This window comes from Bubalus kerabau, chromosome 6 (assembly GCF_029407905.1).
Source record: "Bubalus kerabau isolate K-KA32 ecotype Philippines breed swamp buffalo chromosome 6, PCC_UOA_SB_1v2, whole genome shotgun sequence".
In the NCBI taxonomy this organism is placed as follows: Eukaryota; Metazoa; Chordata; class Mammalia; order Artiodactyla; family Bovidae; genus Bubalus; species Bubalus kerabau.
In genome coordinates this window covers 1,329,083-1,352,772 of record NC_073629.1, presented here as the reverse complement: position 1 = coordinate 1,352,772, position 23,690 = coordinate 1,329,083, and the positions used below count along the sequence as shown (strand labels likewise).

At 37.4% G+C, this 23,690-nt stretch overlaps 1 protein-coding gene and 1 pseudogene across 10 annotated transcripts in view; one reads left to right on the top strand and one right to left on the bottom strand.

Moving 5' to 3' along the window:
* The window catches only part of DCAF6 (DDB1 and CUL4 associated factor 6), a 183,810-nt gene that overhangs the window by 37,920 nt on the left and 122,200 nt on the right, over window positions 1-23,690 (top strand). For all 10 annotated transcript variants that reach the window (XM_055587162.1, XM_055587165.1, XM_055587158.1 and 7 more), the window contains exon 3: window positions 10,771-10,863. In XM_055587162.1, coding sequence (XP_055443137.1) covers window positions 10,771-10,863 — 93 coding nt within the window. The remainder of the gene's footprint in view (window positions 1-10,770; window positions 10,864-23,690) is intronic.
* LOC129656529 (myc target protein 1-like) lies at window positions 2,912-8,651 on the bottom strand (annotated as a pseudogene).

Below are 23,690 nucleotides of genomic sequence, written 5' to 3'. Positions count from 1 at the left end.
AGTGAAGTCGCTCAGTTGTGTCCGACTCTTTGCGACCCCGTGGACTGCAGCCTACCAGGCTCCTCTGTCCATGGGATTTTCCAGGCAACAGTACTGGAGTGGGGTGCCATTGCCTTCTCTGATTTGGTAGTATAGTATAATATTAACTATTCTCATACATGAGGACACCTATCTTTCCATTTATTTGTGCCTTCAGTATTTCTCATCTTTGTGTCATATAAATATCATATAGATGTTTCAGCTCCCTGATTAAATTTATTCCTGAATATATTCTGATGCTTTTGATGCTAATGGGGCATTTTCTTTGTTTCTTTTTCAGATAGTTCATTGTTTTATTGTATAGAAATGCAACTGTTCTTTGTTTATGTTATATCTTAAAGCTACTCAATTCGCTTGTTAGCACTGACAAATTTTTGGTGAAGTCTTCAGAATTTTCTGTATATAAGATGAGGTCATCTTCAATCGGAGAGAGTTTTACTTTTTCATTTGCAGTTTAGATGCCTTCTATTTCCTTTTCCTGTCCAATTATTACTCTGACTGGAACTTCCTGTACTGTGTTGAATAAAAGTGATGAAACTGAACTTTCTTGTCTTGCTCTTAGTTGTAGCAGAAAAGCTTTCTTCAACTTCACTATTGAGTATGATGTTACCTGTGAACTTGTTATGTATGGCCTTTATTATGTTGAGGTATATTTTTTCTATACCTAGTTTTCTAAGAATTTTTATCTTGAAAGATGTTGAATTAGATGCTTTTTCTGCATCTTTTGAGACAATCATATGATTTTTACCTTTCATTCCATTAATGAGGTGTATTGCAATTATTGATTTCTTTATATTGAATCATCCTTGCATCCAGGTGATAAGTCCCACATGATTATGGTGTATGGTACTTTTAATGTGCTTTTGAATTTGATTTGCTAGTATTTTGTTGAGAATTTTTGCCTCTGTATGCATCAGAAATGTTGGCTTGTGGTTTTCTTGTAGTATCCTTATCTGGCCTTGATGTGAGGGTTACCTTTCTGAGGCTTAGCTCAGAAAATGAGTTTGGGAGTGTTCTCTCCTTTTCAGTTTTTTTGGAAGAGTTTGAGAAGGATTGGTATTAATTGTTCTTTAAATGTGTGGAAAACATTTAAAACCTGTGAGGCTGTCTGGCCAAAGGCTTTTCTGTTGTTTTTGGGAAGTTTTTAATTTAATCTCTTTACTCATTATTTGTCTCTTCAGATTTTCTTTTCTCATAATTCAGTCTTGGTCAGATAGATGTTCCTCTGAATTTATTGGTGATTATGGACTGCAAGGAGATCCAACCAGTCCATTCTGAAGGAGATCAGCCCTGGGATTTCTTTGGAAGGAATGATGCTAAAGCTGAAACTCCAGTACTTTGGCCACCTCATGCGAAGAGTTGACTCATTGGAAAAGACTCTGATGCTGGGAGGGATTGGGGGCAGGAGGAGAAGGGGACGACAGAGGATGAGATGGCTGGATGGCATCAATGACTCGATGGACGTGAGTCTGAGTGAATTCCGGGAGTTGGTGATGGACAGGGAGGCCTGGCGTGCTGCGATTCATGGGGTCACAAAGAGTCGGACATGACTGAGCGACTGATCTGATCTGATCTGATCTGATGTAATTTGTCGCTATATAATTTTTCATATTAGTATCTTACATGTTTCAGTGGTTTCAGTTGTAACATCTTTCCTTTCATCTATATTTTTATAATCTTGTTAAGTTTAACACAAAGTTTGTCAATTTTGTTAATCTTTTCAAAAAACCAATTCTTAGTTTCACTGATCTTTTTCTATTATTTTCCTGTTCTCTATTTTATTCATTTCTGCTCTAATCTTTTTTTTTGAACCCGTTTCTTTGAGGTTTCATACATTGTCTCTTTACCGCTTGCACAACCTGGGAATCCCAGGGTAATTTGTAGGTGAGAGCAGGCCTACCTATGCAGGAAACCTCAGAGAGGTTCAGTCCCTGGGTCAGGAAGATCCCCTGGAGGAGGGCATGGCAACCCGCTCCAGTATTCTTGCCTGGAGACTACCATGGACGGAGGAACCTGGTGGGCTATGGTCCATAGAGTCAGACACGACTGAAGCGACTTAGCACAGCATATTTTTGGCTAAAATAAAAACTTTAGATAATTTGTGGTTAAAAAGAAAAGATCAGAGAAGAAATGAATAAAATAGAGAATAGGAAAATAAAAGATTAGTGAAACTTTTTTGAAAAGATTGGTTTTCTGAAGATTAGCAAAATTGACAAACTTTGTGCTAGACTTAACAAGATTATAAAAATATAGATGAAAGAAGACATTACAACTGAAGCCACTGAAACATGAGAAATTTGTAGGTAAGAATCACTATCTTTAATAATTCCCACATTGAATACAAAAATACATGAATATGTAGCTGTTTGGAAAAATACTATTTTTTTCTGAGACAAAGAAAATAGTTTTTACATTGTAATGTTCAACTAGGACTTCCCTGTAGCTCAGTTGGTAAAGAATCCACCTGCAATGGAGAACACCCCCATTTGATTCCTGGGTCAGGAAAATCCCTTGGAGAAGGAATAGACTACCCACTCCAGTATTCCTGGACTTCCCTGGTGGCTCAGCTGGTAAAGAATCGGCCTGCGATGCAGGAGACCTGGGTTTGATTGCTGGGCTGGGAAGATCCCCTAGAGAAAGGAATAGCTACCGACTCCAGTATTCTGTCCTGGAGAATTCCATGGACTTGTAGTCCATGGAATTACAGAGAGTTGGACATGACTGAGTGACTTTCACTTTCTTTCATGTCCAACTAGTGTGTGCACGTTTTAGCTTGGAAACTCATTAGGCATTTAGGCTATATCCTCAAAATTCTGTTTAGCCTATTTGTGATTTCCTTTCAGTAAAAGAGAAGAAAGATAAGAAACCCTACTTAGGATTTGGGGAAAACCTTTATGATTGATTTAGGCTGGTGAGGGTGGTGTTGAAAGGCCAATCCGAAGACTATTATTGTACTTTTGGAAATCAGGATGGCCCAAACTGGAAAGTGTTGATGGTGAAGGAGATATTGGAAGAAGGGAGAGTCACCAGATGACTCAGTTTCCACGGGAAGTGGTGGACTTTGCAGGAAAGGATGGAAAGTTGAGTTCCTAAAGGTTGATTTTCTTGGAAAGGTATCGGCTTGTTCCAAGGAAGCTTGTTGCTGAAAAGAGAGGCTCGCCAGGCTGAGGTTGCTTCGATATTCACAGGCACTGTGACGGTAAAATCCAGTTCTGTTGAGGCCATGGGTATAAGAAGCCCTAGCTCTCTGGCCTGAACTCTACTGTGAGATGAGGGTGCTGGCTCTTTGTGACAAAGCTCAAATAAACCCTCCAGTTACAAGTACAGTTGCCATGGATACCATGAAGGATATTATAGCATCCTCGGCTAGTGTTGGAGGGTCTCCTGTGGAGGCGTGGGTCAGCAGTGGCTCACAGAGGGGATAGGGTCACTGGCAACAGCGCTCCTCTATGCTCTGATACTTGTCGTCTCCTTCCTTCTGCCAGCTTTGGACTTTGTTTTTCTTTTCTAGTTCTTCAGTGTGTAAATTTAGGTGGTTTCTTTTTTTTTCTTTTCCTAATGTAGGCATGGATTGCTGTGAACTTCCTGCTTAGAATTACTTTTGCTGCATCCCATATGTTTTATTTCTATTTTCACTTGTATCAAGATATTTTCAATTTTTTTTTTTTTTCTTTGATGATCCGGTTGTCCAGGAGTGTGTTATTTAACTTCCACATGTTGGTCACATTTTCAGTTTTCTTCCTTTTGATTTCTATTTTCATAACATTGTGGTCAGAAAAGATACTTGGTATGATTTATTCTTTAAAGTTTGCTAATACGTGTTCTGTGATCTAATATGATGTATCTTGGAGAATGTTCTATGTGCACTTAAGAAGAATGTTCTGCTGCTGTTGGATCAACTATTCTCTTTATATGTATTAGATTCATTTGATCTAAATATTTCAAGTCTAATGTTTCCTTGTTGACTTTCTGTCAGTATGATTTATCCATTGTTTATGTGGTATGTTGAAGTCTGCTACTATTATACTGTTGTAGCTTTCTTCCTTCAAACCTGATATACTCATTGTTTTAAAAATTTTAGACATTCTGGTAGATACTAGAGGCAGACATCCTGGAGTGTGAAGTGAAGTGCATCTTAGGAAGCATTACTACGAACAAAGCTAGAGGAGGTGATGGATTTCTAGCTGAGCTATTTAAAATCCTAAAAGATGATGCAGTTAAAGTGCTGCACTCAATATGCCAGCAAACTTGGAAAACTCAACAATGGCCACAGAACTGGAAAAGGTCAGTTTTCATTCCAATCCCAAAGAAAGGCAATGCCAAAGAATGTTCAAAAATGTATAGTTGCACTCATATCACATACTAGCAAGATAGTACTCAAATCCTTTAATTAGGCTTCAACAGTATATAAACCGAGAACTTACACATGTAAAACCTAGTTTTAGACAATGCAGAGGAACCAGAGATCAAATTGCCAAAGTCCACTGAATCTCAGAAAAAGCAAGGGAATTCTAAAACTCGTCTACATTTGCTTCATTGACTGCACTAAAGCCTTTGACTGTGTGGATCACAACAAACTGGAAAATTCTTAAAGAAATGAGAATATCAGACCACTTTATCTGCCTCCTGAGAAACCTATATTCAGGACAAAAAGTAACAGTTAGGACCAGACATGAACAAGGAACCGGTTCCAGATTGGGAAAGGAGTACCTCGAGGCTGTATATTGTCACCCTGCTTATTCAACTTATACACAGAGTACATCATGCAAAATGTCGGGTTGACAGACTCACAAGCTGGAATCAAAATTGCCGGGAGAAATATCAACAACCTGAGATATCCAGATGATGCCGCCCATCACTTCATGGCAAATAGATGGGGAAAAAAGGAAGTAGTGAGACTTTATTTTCTTGGGCTCTGAAGTCACTATGGATGGTGACTGCAGCTATGAAATTAAAAGACAATTGCTCCTTGGAAGAAAAGCTGTGACAAACCTGCTGCCGCCGCTGCTGCTAAGTCACTTCAGTCGTGTCCGACTCTGCGACCCCATAGATGGCAGCCCATCAGGCTCCCCCGTCCCTGGGATTCTCCAGGCAAGAACACTGGAGTGGGTTTCCATTTCCTTCTCCAGTGCATGAAAGTGAAAAGTGAAAGTGAAGTCACTCAGTCGTGTCCGACTCTTAGCGACCACATGGGCTGCAGCCTACCAGGCTCCTCCATCCATGAGATTTTCCAGGCAAGAGTACTGGCATGGGGTGCCATTGCCTTCTCCGATGACAAACCTAGACACTATATTAAAAAGCAGAGACATCACCTTGCTGGCAAAGGACTGTGTAATCAAAGCTATGTTTTTTCAGTAGTTATACACGGATGTGAGAGTAGGACCCTAAAGAAAGCTGAATGCTGAAGAGTTGAATGCTGAGTGCTTTCAAATTGTGGTGCTAGAGAAGACTTGAGAATTCCTTGGATAGCACGGAGATCTGAAACCAGTCAATTGTAATGGACATCAACCCAGAATGTTCATTGAAAGGACTGATGCTGAAACTGAAGCTCCAGTACTTTGGCCACCTGATGCAAAGAGCCAACTGGTTGGAAAAGACTGATGCTGGGAAAGATTGAAGGCAAAGGGAAAAGGGAGTAACAGAGGCTGAGATGGCTGGATGGCATCACCAACTCAATGAATATGAGTTCGAGCAAACTCTGGGAGATAGTGAAGGACAGGGAAGCCTGGTGTGCTGCAGTTCATGGGGTTGCGAAGAGTCGGACACGACTTAGTGACTGAACAACAAGTAGATATCCAAAATGTGATGTCAAAATGTGTTTTTTTTTTTATTTTGATGTAGACCATTTAAAAAATCTTTATTGAAATTTGTTACAATATTGCTTCTGTTTTATGTTTTGATGTTTTGGCTGTGAGGCATGTAGAATCTTAGCTTCCCAACCAGGGATCAATCCCATGCCTCCTGCATTGGAAGGCAAAATCTTAATCACTGGATTGCCAGGCAAGTCCCTAAAATGTGGTTTTAATCCCTCATGTTGTCTGTTTTTACATATGGTCATCCTTCCATGTCCACAAGTTTCGCATCTATGGATACTGAGGGTTGACTGTATTGTTCCATTTTGTGTAAGGGACTTGAGCATCACAGATATGTATTTGTTAGATTCTCCTGGAACTCATCCTCATGGATACCAAGGGAGTATGGTGATCATCTGTGTCCGTCAAACTTAACTTGTTAGTCCATTCCCCTTTTTTATGAATCTCTCAGTTCAGTCGCTCAGTCATGTCCGACTCTTTGTGACCCCATGGACAGCAGGCCGGGCCTCCCTGTCCATCACCGACTCCTGGAGCTCATGTCCATTGAGTCAGTGATGTCATCCAACCATCTCATCCTCTGTCATCCCCTTCTCCTCCCACCTTCAATCTTTCCTAGCATCAGGGTCTTTTCAAATGAGTCAGCTCTTTGCATCAGGTGGCCAAAGTACTGGAGTTTCAGCTTCAACATCAGTCCTGCCAGTGAATACTCAGGACTGATTTCCTTTAGGATGGACTGGTTGGATCTCCTTGCAGTCCAAGGGACTCTCAAGAGTCTTCCCCAACACCACAGTTCAAAAGCATCAATTCCTTGGTGCTCAGCTTTCTTTATAGTCCAACTCTCACATCCATACGTGACTACTGGAAAAACCATAGCCTTGACTAGATGGATCTTTGTTGGCAAAGTAACGTTTCTACTTTTTAATATGCCGTCTAGGTTGGTCATAACTTTTCTCCCAAGGAGTAAGCATCTTTTAATTTCATGGCTGCAGTCACCATCTGCAGTGATTTTGGAACCCCCCAAAATAAAGTCTAACACTGTTTCCACTGTTTCTCCATCTATTTGTCATATAGTGATGGGTCTGATGCCATGGTCTTTGTTTTCCAAATGTTGAGCTTTAAGCCACCTTTATTATTCTACATAAACAGTCATGTCATCTGAGAATATGTTTTACTTCTTTTCTATCTGATTTCCTTTTATTTCTTTTTCTTATCTTATTGTACTCTCTCAAATTCTAGACAGTGTTGAACAGAAGTGGTGAGAGCCAACTTCCTTATCTTATTCTAATCGTAGAGGGAAAGCATCCAGGCTTTCATTATTTAGTATGATTGTTTTTTAATAAATATTCATTGTCAGATTGAAGAAAGTTCCTTTCAATTTTGCTGATAGCTCCTATTATGAATTGTTACTTGGATATTTTTCAAATGTCTGTTCTGCATTTATTGCAGTGATCATATGATTTTCTGTTTCTGTTTGTTAATACCATGGATTGTATTGATTTGAGTGTCAAACTGTTCTTGCATTTCAGAGATAAATCTCCTTGAGTCGTGATGTATTATCTATTTTCTTACACTGTTTTATTCAGTTTGCTAAAATTGTTTTAGAATTTTTGTGTGTACATTAAGGATATCGATCCATCATCTTGTGCCAGTGAGTTTGGAAGTATGCTATCCTCTTTAATTTTCTGAAAGAGTTGGTACAAAATTTTCATTATTTAAAATAAATATTCAGCAGATTTCACCAGTAGAGCAGTCTGGGCCTGGAGTTTTCTTTGGTGAAAATTCTAACTACAGTTTAAGAAAAATGGACAACGTCTTGAGTAAATTTTGTTTAGTATATATGTTTCAAGGCTTTTGTTAGCTCTCTCTGTCATTGAATTTATTGTATAAAGTTGTTCATGGTATTATATTACATGCTCAAGTATTCATAATGATGTTATGTGTTATTGCTCTCATTTTTGATATTGATAATAAGTTCCTCCACCCCTTCTTTTTCTTAATTAATCTGAGTAGAGGTACATTAATTTTGTTTGTTTTTTCAAAGCACCAGTTTCTGGTTTTATCAGTTTTCTGTGTTTTCCTGTTTTCTTTTTCATTGATTTCTGCTCTTATATTCATTATTTCCAACTGTCTTTTGACTTTTGATTTCATTGGTCTCCTTGTTATAGCTTTTAGAGTGGAAGCGAAAGTCATTGTTATAGTACCTTTATCTTTCTAATATAGGTGTTTTTGTGCTGTAAATTTGCTTTTAAGCACTGTGTTATCTGCAATCCATAAATTGAGATATGTTTTGCTTTAATAAAAGGAAAAAAAAGTTAAAAATATTTTGTAATTCTGTGATTTCTTTTTTGACCATCTGTTATTTTATAGTTTTCAAATATTTCTCTGTGTTAGTGTTTCTAATTTAATTCTGTTTTGGATACAGAACATGTTTATGTGAAACTTGAAGTCTTTTAAATATATTGAGATTTATTTTATGGCCCCTAAGTAAATGTTTTCTGTATTGGTAAATATTTCATGTGTACTTAAAAAGAATGTATATTCTGCTGTTTTTTGGTTGTTTCAGATGTAATAGTAAATCTGGTTCTTTTTATTCCATCTTGACTGAAAAGTGGAATTCAGTAATTTTTTGAAACTACTTCGATATAGTTCACATTCCATAAAAATTCATCTGTTTCAAGTGTTTGGTTCATTGCCTTTTTACTATATTCATAAAGTTGTATAGCAGTCACCACTACCTAATTCCAGTATATTTTCACCATCCAAACGAGAAAGCCCATACCAGTTATCAGTCACACCCATTCCCCCTCTGCCAGCTCTTGGCAGTCACTAAATCTGCTTTCTGTCTCTCTAGATAAGCTTATTTTGTAATTTTAATGTAAATGAACCATATAATATGTAGCCTTTCAGACTGGCTTCTTTTACTTGCTGTAATATTTTTAAGGTTCATCCATGTTGCATCATGTATTATTATTTCTTTTTATGGCTGAATAATACTTCATTGTATGGATATTTTATTAGGAAATGAATTAGTTACTTTTTTGATAGGGGGGGAATATCTTTTTTTCCCAAACGTCAAAACTTTTTATTTGTATTGGGTTATAGTTGATTAACAATGTTGTGGTAGTTTCAGTTGAATAACAAAGGGACTCAGCCATACATATATGTGTATCCATTCACCCGCATACCCCCGTCCTATCCAGGCTGGCACGTAACATTGAGTAGACTTCCATGTGCTATACAGTAGGTTCTTGTTGGTTACCCATTTTGAGTATAGCAACCTGTACATGACCTTCTGAAACTCCCTTCCTCCTGCCAACCATAAGTTTATTTTCTAAGTCTGTGAATCTCTTTCTGTTTTGTAAGTAAGTTCATTTGTATTATTTCTTTTTAGATTCCACATATAAGGGATATCATAAGATAGTTCTTCTCTGTCTGACTTACTTCACTCAGTATGAGTTGGTAGACATTTGGATTACTTCCCTTCTCTTTTTGCCTGTTGTGAATAATGCAGCTATGAACTTTTGTGTTCAAGATTTTATGTGATATGCTTTCAGTTCTCTGAAAATTCTACATTTTGTTATAGAATTGCTGGCTCAAAGGGTAACTGTTTCAGTTTTTGACATACTTCCAAACTGCTTTCCAAATAGTTGTACTGTAATGCATACCTACCAGAAATGTATCAGAGTTCCAATTTCTTGGCATTTTCTTCTTATATTCTATGTTTTTTCTTAAATTATTATAGCCATCTTAATGAATGTGAAGTGGTTATTGTGGTTTTAGTTTTCAGGAAGATTGAGACCTGTTTCCTTCTAAGGGTTTTAAAGTTTTGGTTCTTACATTTAAATCTTTGATCATTTTTAGTTACTTTTTGTATATGATGTGAAGTAGGGATCCAGATTTGTTCTTTTGCTTGTGTATATCTAGTGGTTACTGCACCATTTGTTGAAAAGATTATTCTTTCTCCATTCAATTGTCTTAGTTAGCCCCCTTGTGAAAAATTATCTGACCATAAATATAAGGGTTATTTCTGGACTCAGTTCTGTGCCACTGATTTATATATATGTTTGTGATCATGACAGTACCACACAACCTTAATTGCTATAGCTCTTTAGTAAGTTTTTCTAATTCCTTCTTAGGTGACTTGGTTTTATATCCCTGTATATAAAATGGACTATTTAAAATAAATTTAAATAAAACTTAAGAAAGTCTCATACTTAATTTATGAGTCTTTATAAATTAATAGAACATTGTGTTTGCTAAATGGTACTCAGTATATATTTTCACTAAGTAAACTGGTAAATTTTATTTACCATAGATGTAATCTCATTCAGTTCAGTTGCTCAGTCATTTCCGACTCTTTGCAACCCCATGAATTGCAGCACTCCAGGCCTCCCTGTCCATCATCAACTCGCGGAGTTCACCCAAACTCACGTCCATCGAGTTGGTGATGCCATCCAGCCATCTCATCCTCTGTTTTCCCCTTCATCTCCTGCCCTCAATCCCTCCCAGCATGAGTCTTTTCCAATGAGTCAACTCTTCGCATGAGGTGGCCAAAATACTGGAGTTTCAGCTTTAGCATCAGTCCTTCCAAAGAACACCCAGGACTGATCTCCTTTAGAATGGACTGGTTGGATCTCTTTGCAGTCCCAACGGACTCTCAAGAGTCTTCTCCAACACCACAGTTCAAAAGCATCAATTCTTCAGCACTCAGCTTTCTTCGTAGTCCAACTTTCACATCCATACATGACCACTGGAAAAACCATAGCCTTGACTAGACGGACCTTTGTTGGCAAAGTAATGTCTCTGCTTTTGAAATGCTATCTAGTGATATAAAATTCTGAACTATTAGCTAATTGAAGATGGCATACTCATTATTACTTTAAGTCTGCTTAAATTTCTTCTTTTTCTTTCTTCTTAGGTTAATACAATCTGTTGGAATGAGACTGGAGAATATATTTTATCTGGCTCAGATGACACCAAGCTAGTAATTAGTAATCCTTACAGCAGAAAGGTAAAGTGGTTTTTAAAAATCTACAACTTAATGAGAAAAAAAAAAAAAGAAGCTAGAAATCAAATAGTGCATAATCATGAAGTGGGCATTTGCAAAGAATGTTGTTATTTTGCTAAAGTTTATTACATAATTTGGAAGTTATTGCATGTGGTTACTTAATTTCTTTAGGAAAACATTAGATTTCATTCAACTCTGGAAAATTTAAATATGTTTCATTTATTCATGTGGATAAAATTGCAAAAAATGATATCTCAATAAACCATTCTTCGTGGCGAAAACTGTGTTTTTTTTTTCTTTTTTGCTCACAGAATCTAATCTTATAATCACGGAATCAGCCAAGCATTTTAAGAAACTGAATTTTATCAGTTTACACACAGTGGCTAGGTTCTAATAAAATGCTCATAAAACATCCAATTCAGTAAACTGGGATATCATACTGAGTTTTAATTAGGATTATGTTCTAATTTTTATTGGCTCTTTTTCTGACTTTATATAAGTAAGTAGGTATACAGATACTTTCATGTGAATGAGAACATTGTAGATTGTCAGACTAAAGTTTTAATATTAGCAATCTTACAGAATAAATGGTTCATTTAAAAATTTTTTTCTACATTTAAATAGTTTAGATAATTAAATAAATGTTTGTGGTTCTACAGCCTAAAAAGAGGTTCTTATTGAGGCTCTTCTTCATTAAAGGAGAGATAGCTTCACTTAACTGTCGTGACTTAGCAGAGGGAAAGTTGTTGTTTCCAAATCCTGATTGTCTTAGCTTGCAGTTACTCAAAGAACCTTTTTCTTACAACAGAGAAAACTTCCTAGAATAATGTATATGTGGAATACTTTTGGATTATCACAATCAGAAATTGGGCCTTCCCTGGTGACTCAGATAAAGAATCTGCCTGCAATGAGGGAGACCTAGATTCAGTTCCTAGGGCAGGAAGATCCTCTGGAGAAGGGAATGGCTACCCACTCCAGTATTCCTGCCTGGAGAGTTGATAGAGGAGCCTGGTGGGCTACAGTCCATGGGGTCGCAAAGAGTCAGACACAAGTGAAGTGACAGCATGCAGCACACATCAGAAATTTAATGTTTATAGTATTTAAATCACTCATCTAGATACCAATGGAATAATTTTTTTTTAAATATAGAGCTTTACTTTTTAAAATAAAAATTGTGAAAATATACATTACATAAAATTCAACTTGTTAACCATTTTCTAGAGTTCAGTGTACCAGCATTAAGTTGATTCATATTGTTGTGATATCATCACCATCATTGAGCCACAAAACTCCAGTCTTGCAAAGCAGACCCTGCTCATTAAGCAGTAACGCTCCATTCTTCCCTTCTCCAGCACATGGCAACCATTATTCTATTTTCTGTCTCCTTGAATTTGTCTATTCCAGGTACCTCATATAAGTGTTTGTGTACAGTATTTGTCCTTATATGACTGGTTTATTTTCCTTAGAGTAAGGTCCTTAAGGTTCATCCATGTGTCAGGATTTCTTTTCTTTTTAAAGCTGACTTTGTATGTATATATCACATTTTGCTCATGCTTTCATCTGCCAGAGGACACTTGGGTTATTTCCACCTTTTTGGCTATTGTGAATAATGCTGCTATGAGCATAACAGTACAAATATCTCTCCAAGCCCCTGCTTTCAATTATTTTGTGAATATACCTATTGGAGTAATTTTTAAAAGATTTTATTTTGCCTTTAAAGTGATTACTCTTTTCAATTTGAGAAATGACTAACAGATAATACTTTAATAGATTTTAAGTATAAAAAGACTTTATAGTTTTCTTATAGTGGTTTTAGGAGATCTAAATTTGCTGTCATATAGGAATATTATTGTTTTGAAGCACTGATAATTCATTACATAGGAAAGTAAAGTTTTTTGATCTTGAGTCAGATATTACCTGTTCTTATAATCCCACTCTATTTTTAGATCCTGTGAGTTGATGGAAAAATTAATTTATGGCATATAAAATTTTTAAAACTTTTAAAAAATAGATTTAAATGTTCCTTACTAATGGCATCATATCTTAATTATATATATCATAGATCTCAAATGATCTATGATATATATAATTAAGATATGATGCCATTAATAGGGAACACTTAAATATGTATTTTATGTATATATATATATTTGAGATCTATGATAATATATCTATATTATATATATTTTATATATATATAAAAAGGCTTTCCCCCTTAAAGTTACAGGCTAGTTTCTTTGGACCAATTCTCCTACTGAAATGAACTAAAAAAATACTTGATTAAAAAATTATACTAAAAGTAACAAAAGACTATTTTGATAGTAAAGAATTATCAGTCTGAAATAGAAGGGAAGTCTTCCCTAGTGGCTCAGTGGTAAAGAATCCACCTGCCAGTGCAGGAGACATGAGTTCAGTCCCTGATCTGGCAGGATTCCATGTGCTGTGGAGCAACTAAGCCCTTAAGCCGCAACTCTTGAGCCTGTGTTCTAGGGCCTGGGAGTGGCAACACTGAGCCCATGCACGCTAGAGCCTGTGCTCCATGACAAGAGAAGCCACCACAGTGAGAAGCCTGTGCATTGCAACTAAACAGTAGCCCTTGCGCTCCACAGCTGGAGAAAAGCCCACCCAGCAGCGAAGACCCAGCATAGCCAAAAGTGAATAAATAAAATTATACAAAATGGAAGGGAAAAAGGTGAATCCAGAGAAGTGAGCATGATAACTTTTACCCTGAAGATATTTGTCAGTCTTATATCTAAACTTCAGTTTTGGTGACCTTGAAGGTCAAGGTAAATAGAAACAAAGCTCAGGATCCCAATCATGTATGGATTCCTGTAGGAGACTTTATACACTATTCTGGCACTGTCTCTACCATGAGGACTCCCAAAGGTCCTTCTCATGGTATAGATGAAACAGAAGGAAGTTAGTCCTCTGGTAGCCTTGGAGCATCCTGTTAAAGAAATCCTGAATATATGCAAAAGTTTGATTTGGCTTCATCCAGCTACCTTTAGTTCTTAGAGCATAAAATGTTATTTGTTTCTTCTATGCTTTTCTTCTACTTTTCTCGGTTAGTGGTGTGTTCTTTCCCATGCACCTCCTACCTACTTGGCAAGTTTAATTTCATCCTTTGAGCCTCAACTCTTATCTGTTCAGTGCAGTTGCTCAGTCGTGTCCAACTCTTTGAGACCCCATGCACTGCAGCATGCCAGGCTTCCCTGTCCATCACCAACTCCTGGAGCCTGCTCAAACTCATGTCTATTGAGTCGGTTATGCCATCCAACCATCTCATCCTCTGTCATCCCCTTTTCCTCCTGCCCTCAGTCTTTCCCAGGATCAGGGTCTTTCCCAGTGAGTCAGTTCTTTGCATCAGGTGGCCAAAGTATTGAATCTTCAGCTTCGTCTGAAATAATCTGTAATAATCTCTAATTTCCTCTAGGTGGATGTAGGCATTCCTTCCCCATGTTCTTGTATTTTATGGATAACTCAATTACTATGTGGAGAAGGCAATGGCAACCCACTCTGGTACTCTCGCCTGGAAAATCCCATGGATGGAGGAGCCTGGTAGGCTATAGTCCGTGGGGTCGCTAAGCATCAGACACAAATGAGCGAATTCACTTTGACTTTTCCTTTCATGCATTGGAGAAGGAAATGGCAACCCACTCCAGTTTTCTTGCCTGGAGATTCCCAAGGCCGGGGGAGCCTGGTGGGCTGCTGTCTATGGGGTCACACAGAGTCGGACGTGACTTAAGCGACTTAGCAGCAGCAGCAGCAATTACATGTTTGTGTTTGCATGTTGCTCACTATTAGATTCTAACTTATTTGGGACAATGATAATTTTGTTTTAGTTTCCTCAACACTTAGTAAATTACCTGTTACATAGTAGGTGCTCAATAAGTATGAGTAAAAGAAGGCAAGAAGTTTCTGTATTCAGTGCCTTAGAGAGGAGTAGGGGTGAATTTGGGGAGAGGTGATTTTTACTAAGACATTGAAGAGCTAACATCTTCTATCTGGACACTCCTGGACCAAGCTTGAAGTTTTAGAACTGTTGTGTATAACATGATGCACAAAGAAAGCGATATGTGCTTGGCCAGTGAGATTAGTGACAGTAACCTGATGATTAGCAGAGTGAGGGATGTTATAGCTAGTTCACTTTCACATTTGTTGCTAATCGTATTTTAAAATATCATTTATATTCATTTCATATTGTTACTCTGCCAACTTCCATCTCTTTTGGGCATTAGTTTTAGGTTTTTCTGAAATCCAAGAACAGAAATCCATTTTCGGGATGGTGTTTTCTATTAATCCAAGGAAAGCATACATTAGAAAATATTTCCAGTTTTTAAAATTTATAACTGTTTGCACCTGTCCATCTAATTTTTCTTAAATTGACACGTTATTGCTGTTTACCTCCAGTAGCGTGCGTCTCTATTGATTGCATTGACCCATTTCCACATTAAAAACAAATTCCAGCCTTTGGTAAAATTACTAACTGTATATACATAAATATAGTTCGTTCAACAATTATCTATTAATTAGAGAAGTTCAGTTCAGAACTAAGTCCTATCCGACTCTTTGCGATGCCATGGACTACAGCATACTAGGCTTCCCTGTCCTTCACCATCTCCTGGAGTTTGCAGAAAATCATGTACATTGAGTTGATGATGCCATCCAACTATCTCATCCTGTCACTCCTGCTCCTCCTGCCTTTGCTCTTCTCTAGCATCAGGTTCTTTTCCAGTAAGTAGTATGTTTCCATCAGGTGGCTAATGTATTGGAGTTTCAGCTTCAACATCAGGCCTTCTAATGCACATTCAGGACTGATTTCCTTTAGGATGGACTGGTTGGATCGCCTTGCAGTCCAAGGGACTCTCAAGAGTCTTCTCCAAGACCACAGGTCAAAAGCATCAATTCTTCGGTGCTCAGCTTTCTCTATAGTCCAACTCTCATATCCATACATGACTCCTGGAAAAACCATAGCCTTGACTAGACAAACCTTTGTGGACAAAGTAATGTCTCTGCTTTTTAACATGCTGTCTGGGTTGTTAATAACTTTTCTTCCAAGGAGTAAGCGTCTTTTAATTTCATGGCTGCAGTCACCATCTACAGTGATTTTGGAGCCCAGAAAAATAAAATCTGCCACTGTTTCCACTGCTTCTCCATCTATTTGCCATGAAGTGATGGGACCTGATGCCATGATCTTCGTTTTCTGAATGTTGAGCTTTAAGCCAACTTTTTCATTCTCCTCTTTCACTTTCATCACGAAGTTCTTTAGTTCTTCTTCACTTTCTCCTATAAGGGTGATGTTATCGGCATATCTGAGGTTATTGATATTTCTCCTAGCAATCTTGATTCCAGCTTGTGCTTCATCTAGCCCAGCGTTCCTCATGATGTATATAAGTTAAATAAGCAGGGTGACAATATACAGCCTTGACATACTCCTTTTCCTATTTGGAACCAGTCTGTTCCATGTCCAGTTCTAAGTATTGCTTCCTGACCTGCATACAGGTTTCTCAAGAGGCCGGTCAGGTGGTCTGGTATTCTCATCTCTTTCAGAATTGTCCACAGTTTATTGTGATCCACACAGTCAAAGGCTTTGGCATAGTCAATAAAGTAGAAATACATGTTATTCTGGAACCCTCTTGCTTTTTCGATGATTCAGCGGATGTTGGCAATTTGATCTCTGGTTCCTCTGCCTTTTCTAAAACCAGCTTGAACATCTAGATACGGTTTACGTATTGTTGAAGCCTGGCTTCGAGAATTCTGAGCATTACTTTGCTAGCATGTGATATGAGTGCAATTGTGCGGTAGTTGAGCATTCCTTGGCATTGCCTTTCCTAGGGATTGGAATGAAAACGGACGTTTTCCAGTTCTGTGGTCACTGCTGAATTTTCCAAATTTGCTGGCATATTGAATGCAGCACTTTCACAGCATCATCTTTTAGGATTTGAAATAGCTCAACTGGAATTCTGTCCTCTCCACTAGCTTTGTTTGTAGTGATGCTTCTTAAGGTCCACTTGACTTCACACGGCAGGATGTCTGGCTATAGGTGAGTGATCACACCATTGTGATTATCTGGGTCGTGAAGATCTTTTTTGTACAGTTCTTCTGTGTATTCTTGCCACCTCTTCTTAATATCTTCTGCTTCTGTCAGGTCCATACCATTTTTGTCCTTTATCGAGCCCATTTTTGCATGAAATGTTCTCTTGGTATCTCTAATTTTCTTGAAGAGAGCTGTAATCTTTCCCATTCTATTGTTTCCCTCTATTTGCACTGATCACTGAGGAAGGCTTTCTTATCTCTCCTTGCTATTCTTTGGAACTCTGCATTCAAATGGGTGTATCTTTCCTTTTCTTCTTTGCTTTTGGCTTTTCTTCTTTTCACAGCTATTTGTAAGGCCTCCTTAGACAGCCATTTTGCTTTTTTGCATTTCTTTTTCTTGGGGATGGTTTTACTTCCTGTCTCTTGTGCAGTGTCATGTACCTCCATCCATAGTTCATCAGGCACTCTGTCTATCAGATCTAGTCCCTTAAATCTATTTCTCACTTTCACTGTATAATCATAAGGAATTTGATTTAGGTTATACCTGAATGGCCGAGAAGGCAATGGCACCCCACTCCAGTACTCTTGCCTGGAAAATCCCATGGACGGAGGAGCCTGGTAGGCTACACAGTCCATGGGGTCGCTAAGAGTCAGACGCGACTGAGCGACTTCACTTTCACTTTTCACTTTCATGCATTGGAGAAGGAAATGGCAACCCACTCCAGTGTTCTTACCTGGAGAATCCCAGGGACGGGGGAGCCTGGTGGGCTGCCGTCTATGGGGTCACACAGAGTCGTACACGATTGAAGTGACTTAGGTTAGCGTAGCGTATACATGAATGGTCTAGTGGTTTTCCCTACTTTCTTCAGTTTAAGTCTGAATTTGGCAATAAGGAGTTCATGATCTGAGCCACAGTTGTGAGTTAGCTTGAGCATTCTTTGGCATTACCTTTGTTAGTATTTCCACTTTCTTATATAGTGGTTAAGGAAAGAGAAATGTTAGATTTTGACTTGATAAACTAGGTGATCAAGGTGTGGTGGATAGTGATCAACTAGGTGTGGGTGGATAGTGATGTTATTAAGGTGTGGAATACTAGAGAGGGAATAAATTTGGAGTGGGACATCTGCAATGAAGAGATTTTTTCAGAGAGAACAGATTGGTTCAGTGGAAAGGACTTAATTACTTTAATAGTTACTCTGATTAATTAAGAAATTTCTTTCCATTTTTGAGTGATATATGCCAACACACATTAGTATATTGAATGAGATTCCTGCTTTTGTTTTTGAAGCTATGCATAAACCTGTTGAATGGAGATAAATCAAATTGTTAATAATGTCTACTGAAGGTGACTAAAGTCAAAGACCTATCAGATTAAAACTATGAAAGACCTAGCATACATTGTGTGTACTTAGATGTACTTAGCTACTTGGTAAATCATGCTGAAATATATGCTACTTGGTAAATTATGCTGAAATATATGTTGACATTAAAGTCTATGATTCTATCTTGTTTAAAAGCTTTACATTAATTATTCTCTATGTTATTTCTTATACTTTAATTGAGCAGATCTCAGTGTCTTATACTTGGAGAGAGGAATGAACAAGTTTAACATGCTTTACAGACAATTTTTATTGTCCATTGGCTTTGGTTAATGTAGGTACAATGACTCTCCTCTTTTTTTATTTGACCCTCATTAAATGTGCATTAATGGCCAGGGAAGCCTGGAGTCCTGCAGAGAGTAGGACACGACTGAGTGACTGATCAACAACAGATAAGACCTACAGTGGAGTACTGTATGGTACTCAGCAAACCCTTGTTTTGTTTGTGACCCCAGGACTTAGATGAAGTGACTGTAATACTTATTTAAATTTAAGTATTTACTTCATCTAAGTTGTCAAGGTAATTAGCTGCTAATATTTATCTGTGTTCTGGCTTGGTGTCGTACTGTCAGTTAATGAATTTGTCAATTAGTCTTATATTGTAAATAGTTACTTGAAACCAAACCAAAAATAAAGTTGATGTATCTTTTCCTAAATTTTTTTTAAATTTGAAAACTGATCGATAAGGTAATACAATCAACATCCACAAATAGACTTTTGAAAAAAGTATTTCAGAATAATTTGGAGGTGTCATGCATTTCATGAATACTCTGACATCTGTCTACTAAGAACAAGAACATTATCCTGTATAACTGTAATGCAGTTACCATGGTCAGAAAGTATAATATTGAATATTGAGTTGATCCTCTTTACTTAGAGATTCTATGTTTGCACGTTTACCAACTCATTAAATTTATTTTTACCCTTCCACATCAATAACTTTCAGTGCTTTTCTGGTCATTGATGGCCATTCACATGTACAGAGTGGCAAAAAATTTGAATTGCCTAACTCATACATCAATACACATGTTCTCAGATGAGATCAAACAAGGTGCTGCTGGGTACTTCTTGTTTCACATCGAATACTGTAAGCATACTGCATCCTTTGTGTGATATATTGAATGTCACACGTTTTGCATTTTTGTGCTTTTTGTTCATGACTTCAATGGTTAAAAGGGTCCCCAGTTATCTTCCTGAGTATCGTCTAGTCTTCCTAAGTATAAGACACCTGGAATATACTTTATAGAGAAAATATGTTAGATGAGCTTCATTTGTTACTGTTTGTTGTCCAGTCACTAGTCGTGTCCAACTCTGTGACCCTGTGGACTACAGCCCACCAGGCTTGCCTGTTTTTTATTGTCTCCTGTAATTCTCTCAGATTCATGTTCATTGAGTCAGTGACACTATCTCATCCTCTGCCGCTGCCTTTTCTCTTTGCCTTCAGTCTTTCTCAGCATCAAGGTCTTTTCTAATAACTCATTTCTTCACATCAAGTGGCTAAAGTATTGTAGTTTCACCTTTAGCATCAGTCCTTCCAATGAATATTTAGATATGAATTATAGTACTCTTTGCCCTAAGTTCATTGTTAATGAATCAACAATATGTGTTAATTAGTGTGTCTTTAAACAAACACATACAACAGAGTTACTTATTGATTTGTTGATGAAAAGTTTGTGACCAGAGCCTCACAGAAACCTAACCCTGTATTTTCACAGGAGCAGTTGGTAATGGATACAGCACTTGCTTAAGGCAGTGTTAGGACTTCCTTGGTGGCTCAGTGGTAAAGAATCCACATGCCAATTCAGGAGTCTTATGTTCGATAACTGGGTTGGGAAGATCTCTTGGGGAAGGAAACGGCAGCCCACTCCAGTATTTTTGCCTGGGAAATCCCTTGGACAGAGGAGCCCAGTGGGCTATAGTCCATGGAGTCGCAAAAGAGTCAGGCACAACTTATTGATTAAAAAACAATGTAATCTTAGTGGTGACTTTATAGAACATAACTACCAGTAGTAATGAGAATTGCCTGTATGCTATATATATATATGATATATATGATTTTGTTCTATCGACTAAAAAAATGCACATCCTAAATGTTGAGAATTGTGTTTTATTCAGTGGACATACTGAGGACTTAAGCCAGGGAGACAGCCTCTCAGATATCTCTGAGGGACTGTTCTGAGGAGGTAAAGGGGAGCCAGGATAAGTATAAGAGTTTCTGCAAAAGAAAAAAAACAATCCACAAAACTCCAGGTGTCAGAACACCAAAAGATTGATGCTAATTTAAGAAAATCCAGACATCTCAAGTTAATAAATTTAGGAAGATAAATTTTTTCTTTTCCTGGGGAAGATACTGGAATCTGGGCTTAATGAAATTGTTCCTTTGTTCTGTCCCTTAACTATCTAAGGTCCTTTTTTTCTCCATCCTGATTCCCCTCAGGGTATACCATTGGGGGTGTCTGCAGAGGCTGATGGCTTGATGACTGGCAGCCTATTTATCGCTGTTCTAAGTTCCCCTCAGGGTTAACCATTGGGGGTAACTGCAGTGATTGCTGAATGTAACATCCTCTCTTCAGTGTTATGCAGGCATATCCTAGTATATGCCTGCTGTATCTATAGTATACATAGTATCTGTAGTATATTAGATAGCTTCCCTTATAGCTCAATTGGGAAAGAATCTGCCTGCAGTGCAGGAGGCCTGGGCTTGATTCCTGGGTTGGGAAGATCTCCTGGAGAAGGACATGGCAACCCACTCCAGTATTCTTGCCTGGAGAATCTTTTGGACAGAGGAGTCTGGCAGGCTACAGTCCATGGGGTTGCAAGAGTTGGACATGGCTTAGTGACTAAACCAGCATATTATATATATATTACAATATATCTATAGTATATTACATATATCCACACATAGTACATGTATATATATACCTGTATATATTCAAATTTTCCCATTTGTTTCAGTAGTGTTCTTTAGCACTGCCATGCCTCTCTTAATCTAGCCCCCAGTGCAGCATCACACATTTCATTTAGTTGTCATATTTCCTTTATCTGCTTGAGAATAGTTCATGCAACTTTTTGGTCTTTCATGACATTGATATGTTGTTTTATTATTATATTGACTATCAAGTCATTTCATAGAATGTCCCTCCATTTGGATTTGTCTGTTTCTTCATGAGTTGATTAAAATTAAACATTTTTGCTAAGACTTCTCTATGATGTTGTGGTACATGATATTTGTTCCCTGACTGGTGATGTTAAATTTGATCTTTCCATTGTGAGGGTACATTTATCCTTTGTGATTATAAGCTATCTATGAAGTAGTGTGTTGAGATTGTGTAAATATTCTTTTTCATAAATGGTTTCAATATTTAATCAGTTGTTATAATGTCATTACAAATAGTGTTTTTTAATTCTATCATTTCTTCCACATTTACTAATTGACATTTTTTGGTAAATATGAGCATTTGTCTTTGCCATCATTTTGAAAAAATTACTATGGGATTATAGATTTTTATTTTTATTCAATAAATTATAATCTATCACTGATAATCTTTTGGATGCTCAAAGTGCTCCACTTTGTTCAGTAAGACATTTTTTTGTTGTTCTTTTATTTAAAAAAATTTTATTGGAGTATAGTTGATTTACAGTAGTATGTTAGTTTTGTTCAGTAAGACATTTAAAGTGAACTAAAGAAACTTTATGTTTCTGTTTTGACATACTCTCCCTTTTTTTAAAGCACATTTTAAAAATAAAAAACTACAACAGATACTTCCATTGTGCTAAATCTCCATTCTATATACATTGTGGGGATGTACTGGAATTTATTCAGCCAGTCTCCTGTGTTTTGTTTGCTATTATAAATGACTCAGTAAATAACTGTTTTTTGTTTTTTGTTTTATTGTTGGATGTATACCTTCAGAGTAAATTCTTAGAAATAGACTTGTCTGATCAAAGTGTTAATGCATATGTAGTTTTGTGAGAGATTGCTAATTTCCTTTCTATTGGGCTCACACCATTTAGCATCCCACCAAAATTGTTTAAAGAGCCTGGTGTCCCTCTCCCCGCCACACTGACTTATACAGTATGTTGTCAAGCTTTTGAATTTTTGCTAATCTAAAAACTGGAAATTGGTGATCTCAGTGTAGTTTCAATTTGCATTTCCTATATGAAGTTGATGGTTTTTCAAATTTTTAAGGCCCATTTGTTTATCTTGGACTATATTCAGATCTTTTGCCCTTTTTTTTTTTCTCTCTCAATTTTTAAGCACTGTAGGGGGATTTGGTCTTTTATCTGCTGTGTTTGTTACAAATGTTGCAATGTTTATTTTAAACCATACTTCTGTCACAGGAATTCTGATCTTTTAAATTATTAAGGATTTAGGTGTAGGAACTTATTCTTTACAGACGTAGGAACTTCTGTACCATTTTATTACTTTACTTTTATGATTCTTTAAGACTCAGTTTGTTTTTATTTTTTCATCCTGAAAGGGAATGACTTAATCATTTAGGAAACAATTTCAAAAGTCAATCAAGATAGTCTTTTCATATTTACTATGAGTTTATGAATGAGTCACATATACCAAATAGGTAGAAATACACATATTTAATTTTCAAGGCACTCTTGTTGAACCCGTTTGCGTTCCTGATGCACAATGAGGCCAGACAAACCAAAATTTTAGAATTTGGAGCAGAGCAACGTTTATTGCAAGGATCATGCAAGAGGAACAAAGAGACCCAAACTCTCCATGGTTTTCAGGGAAGAAATTTTTACAAACAGAATTTGGGGGGCGGGCTACCAGGTATGTAACCCTGGCTGGTTGGCTGGTGGTAAGATAACATTGTTCTAGGAATCTCCAGCCTGTGTCCACATGCTCAGCCTCAAGTTACCGTCCTCCTTCTGGCTAGGGGCCTTAAGTTCTTGTAGAACTCAGAGATGTGTATCAAACTGTTATGCACAACCCCTTCTCCTCCCCTGCAGAGAACCAGAACCAAGTTCCCTTGCCCTTTCTAATTTCCTCAGTCTCCTAATTAGTAACTGAATCTGCCTTTTGGAACTCAGGGAAGGTCTAGGAGGCTGAAAGCCGTTTTCCTACAAACAAGGAAACAGAAGACACTCAAAGACTTTTAGGCCTGGGATGGCCTCACAGGTTCCTGCTTGGTCTCAGTCCCATTTTCTATGATTCTCCTCAGGCATGAGAGAAACAGATATTGGACTAGACAGGAAATAAAATTTGGATAGAGATAAACTCTGCAGAGGAACTTAGTTTTAGGGGGACTCTGTTTCAGCACTATTCTTGTTGCTATACTTAATCTTCTTTACATCTCAGAGGGAAATAAAATATGTGAGATTCTGATTTTTTTTTTCTAATTATAATATTGGGTTAGCCAAAAAGTTCATTTGGGATTTTCCATGTTATGCAAA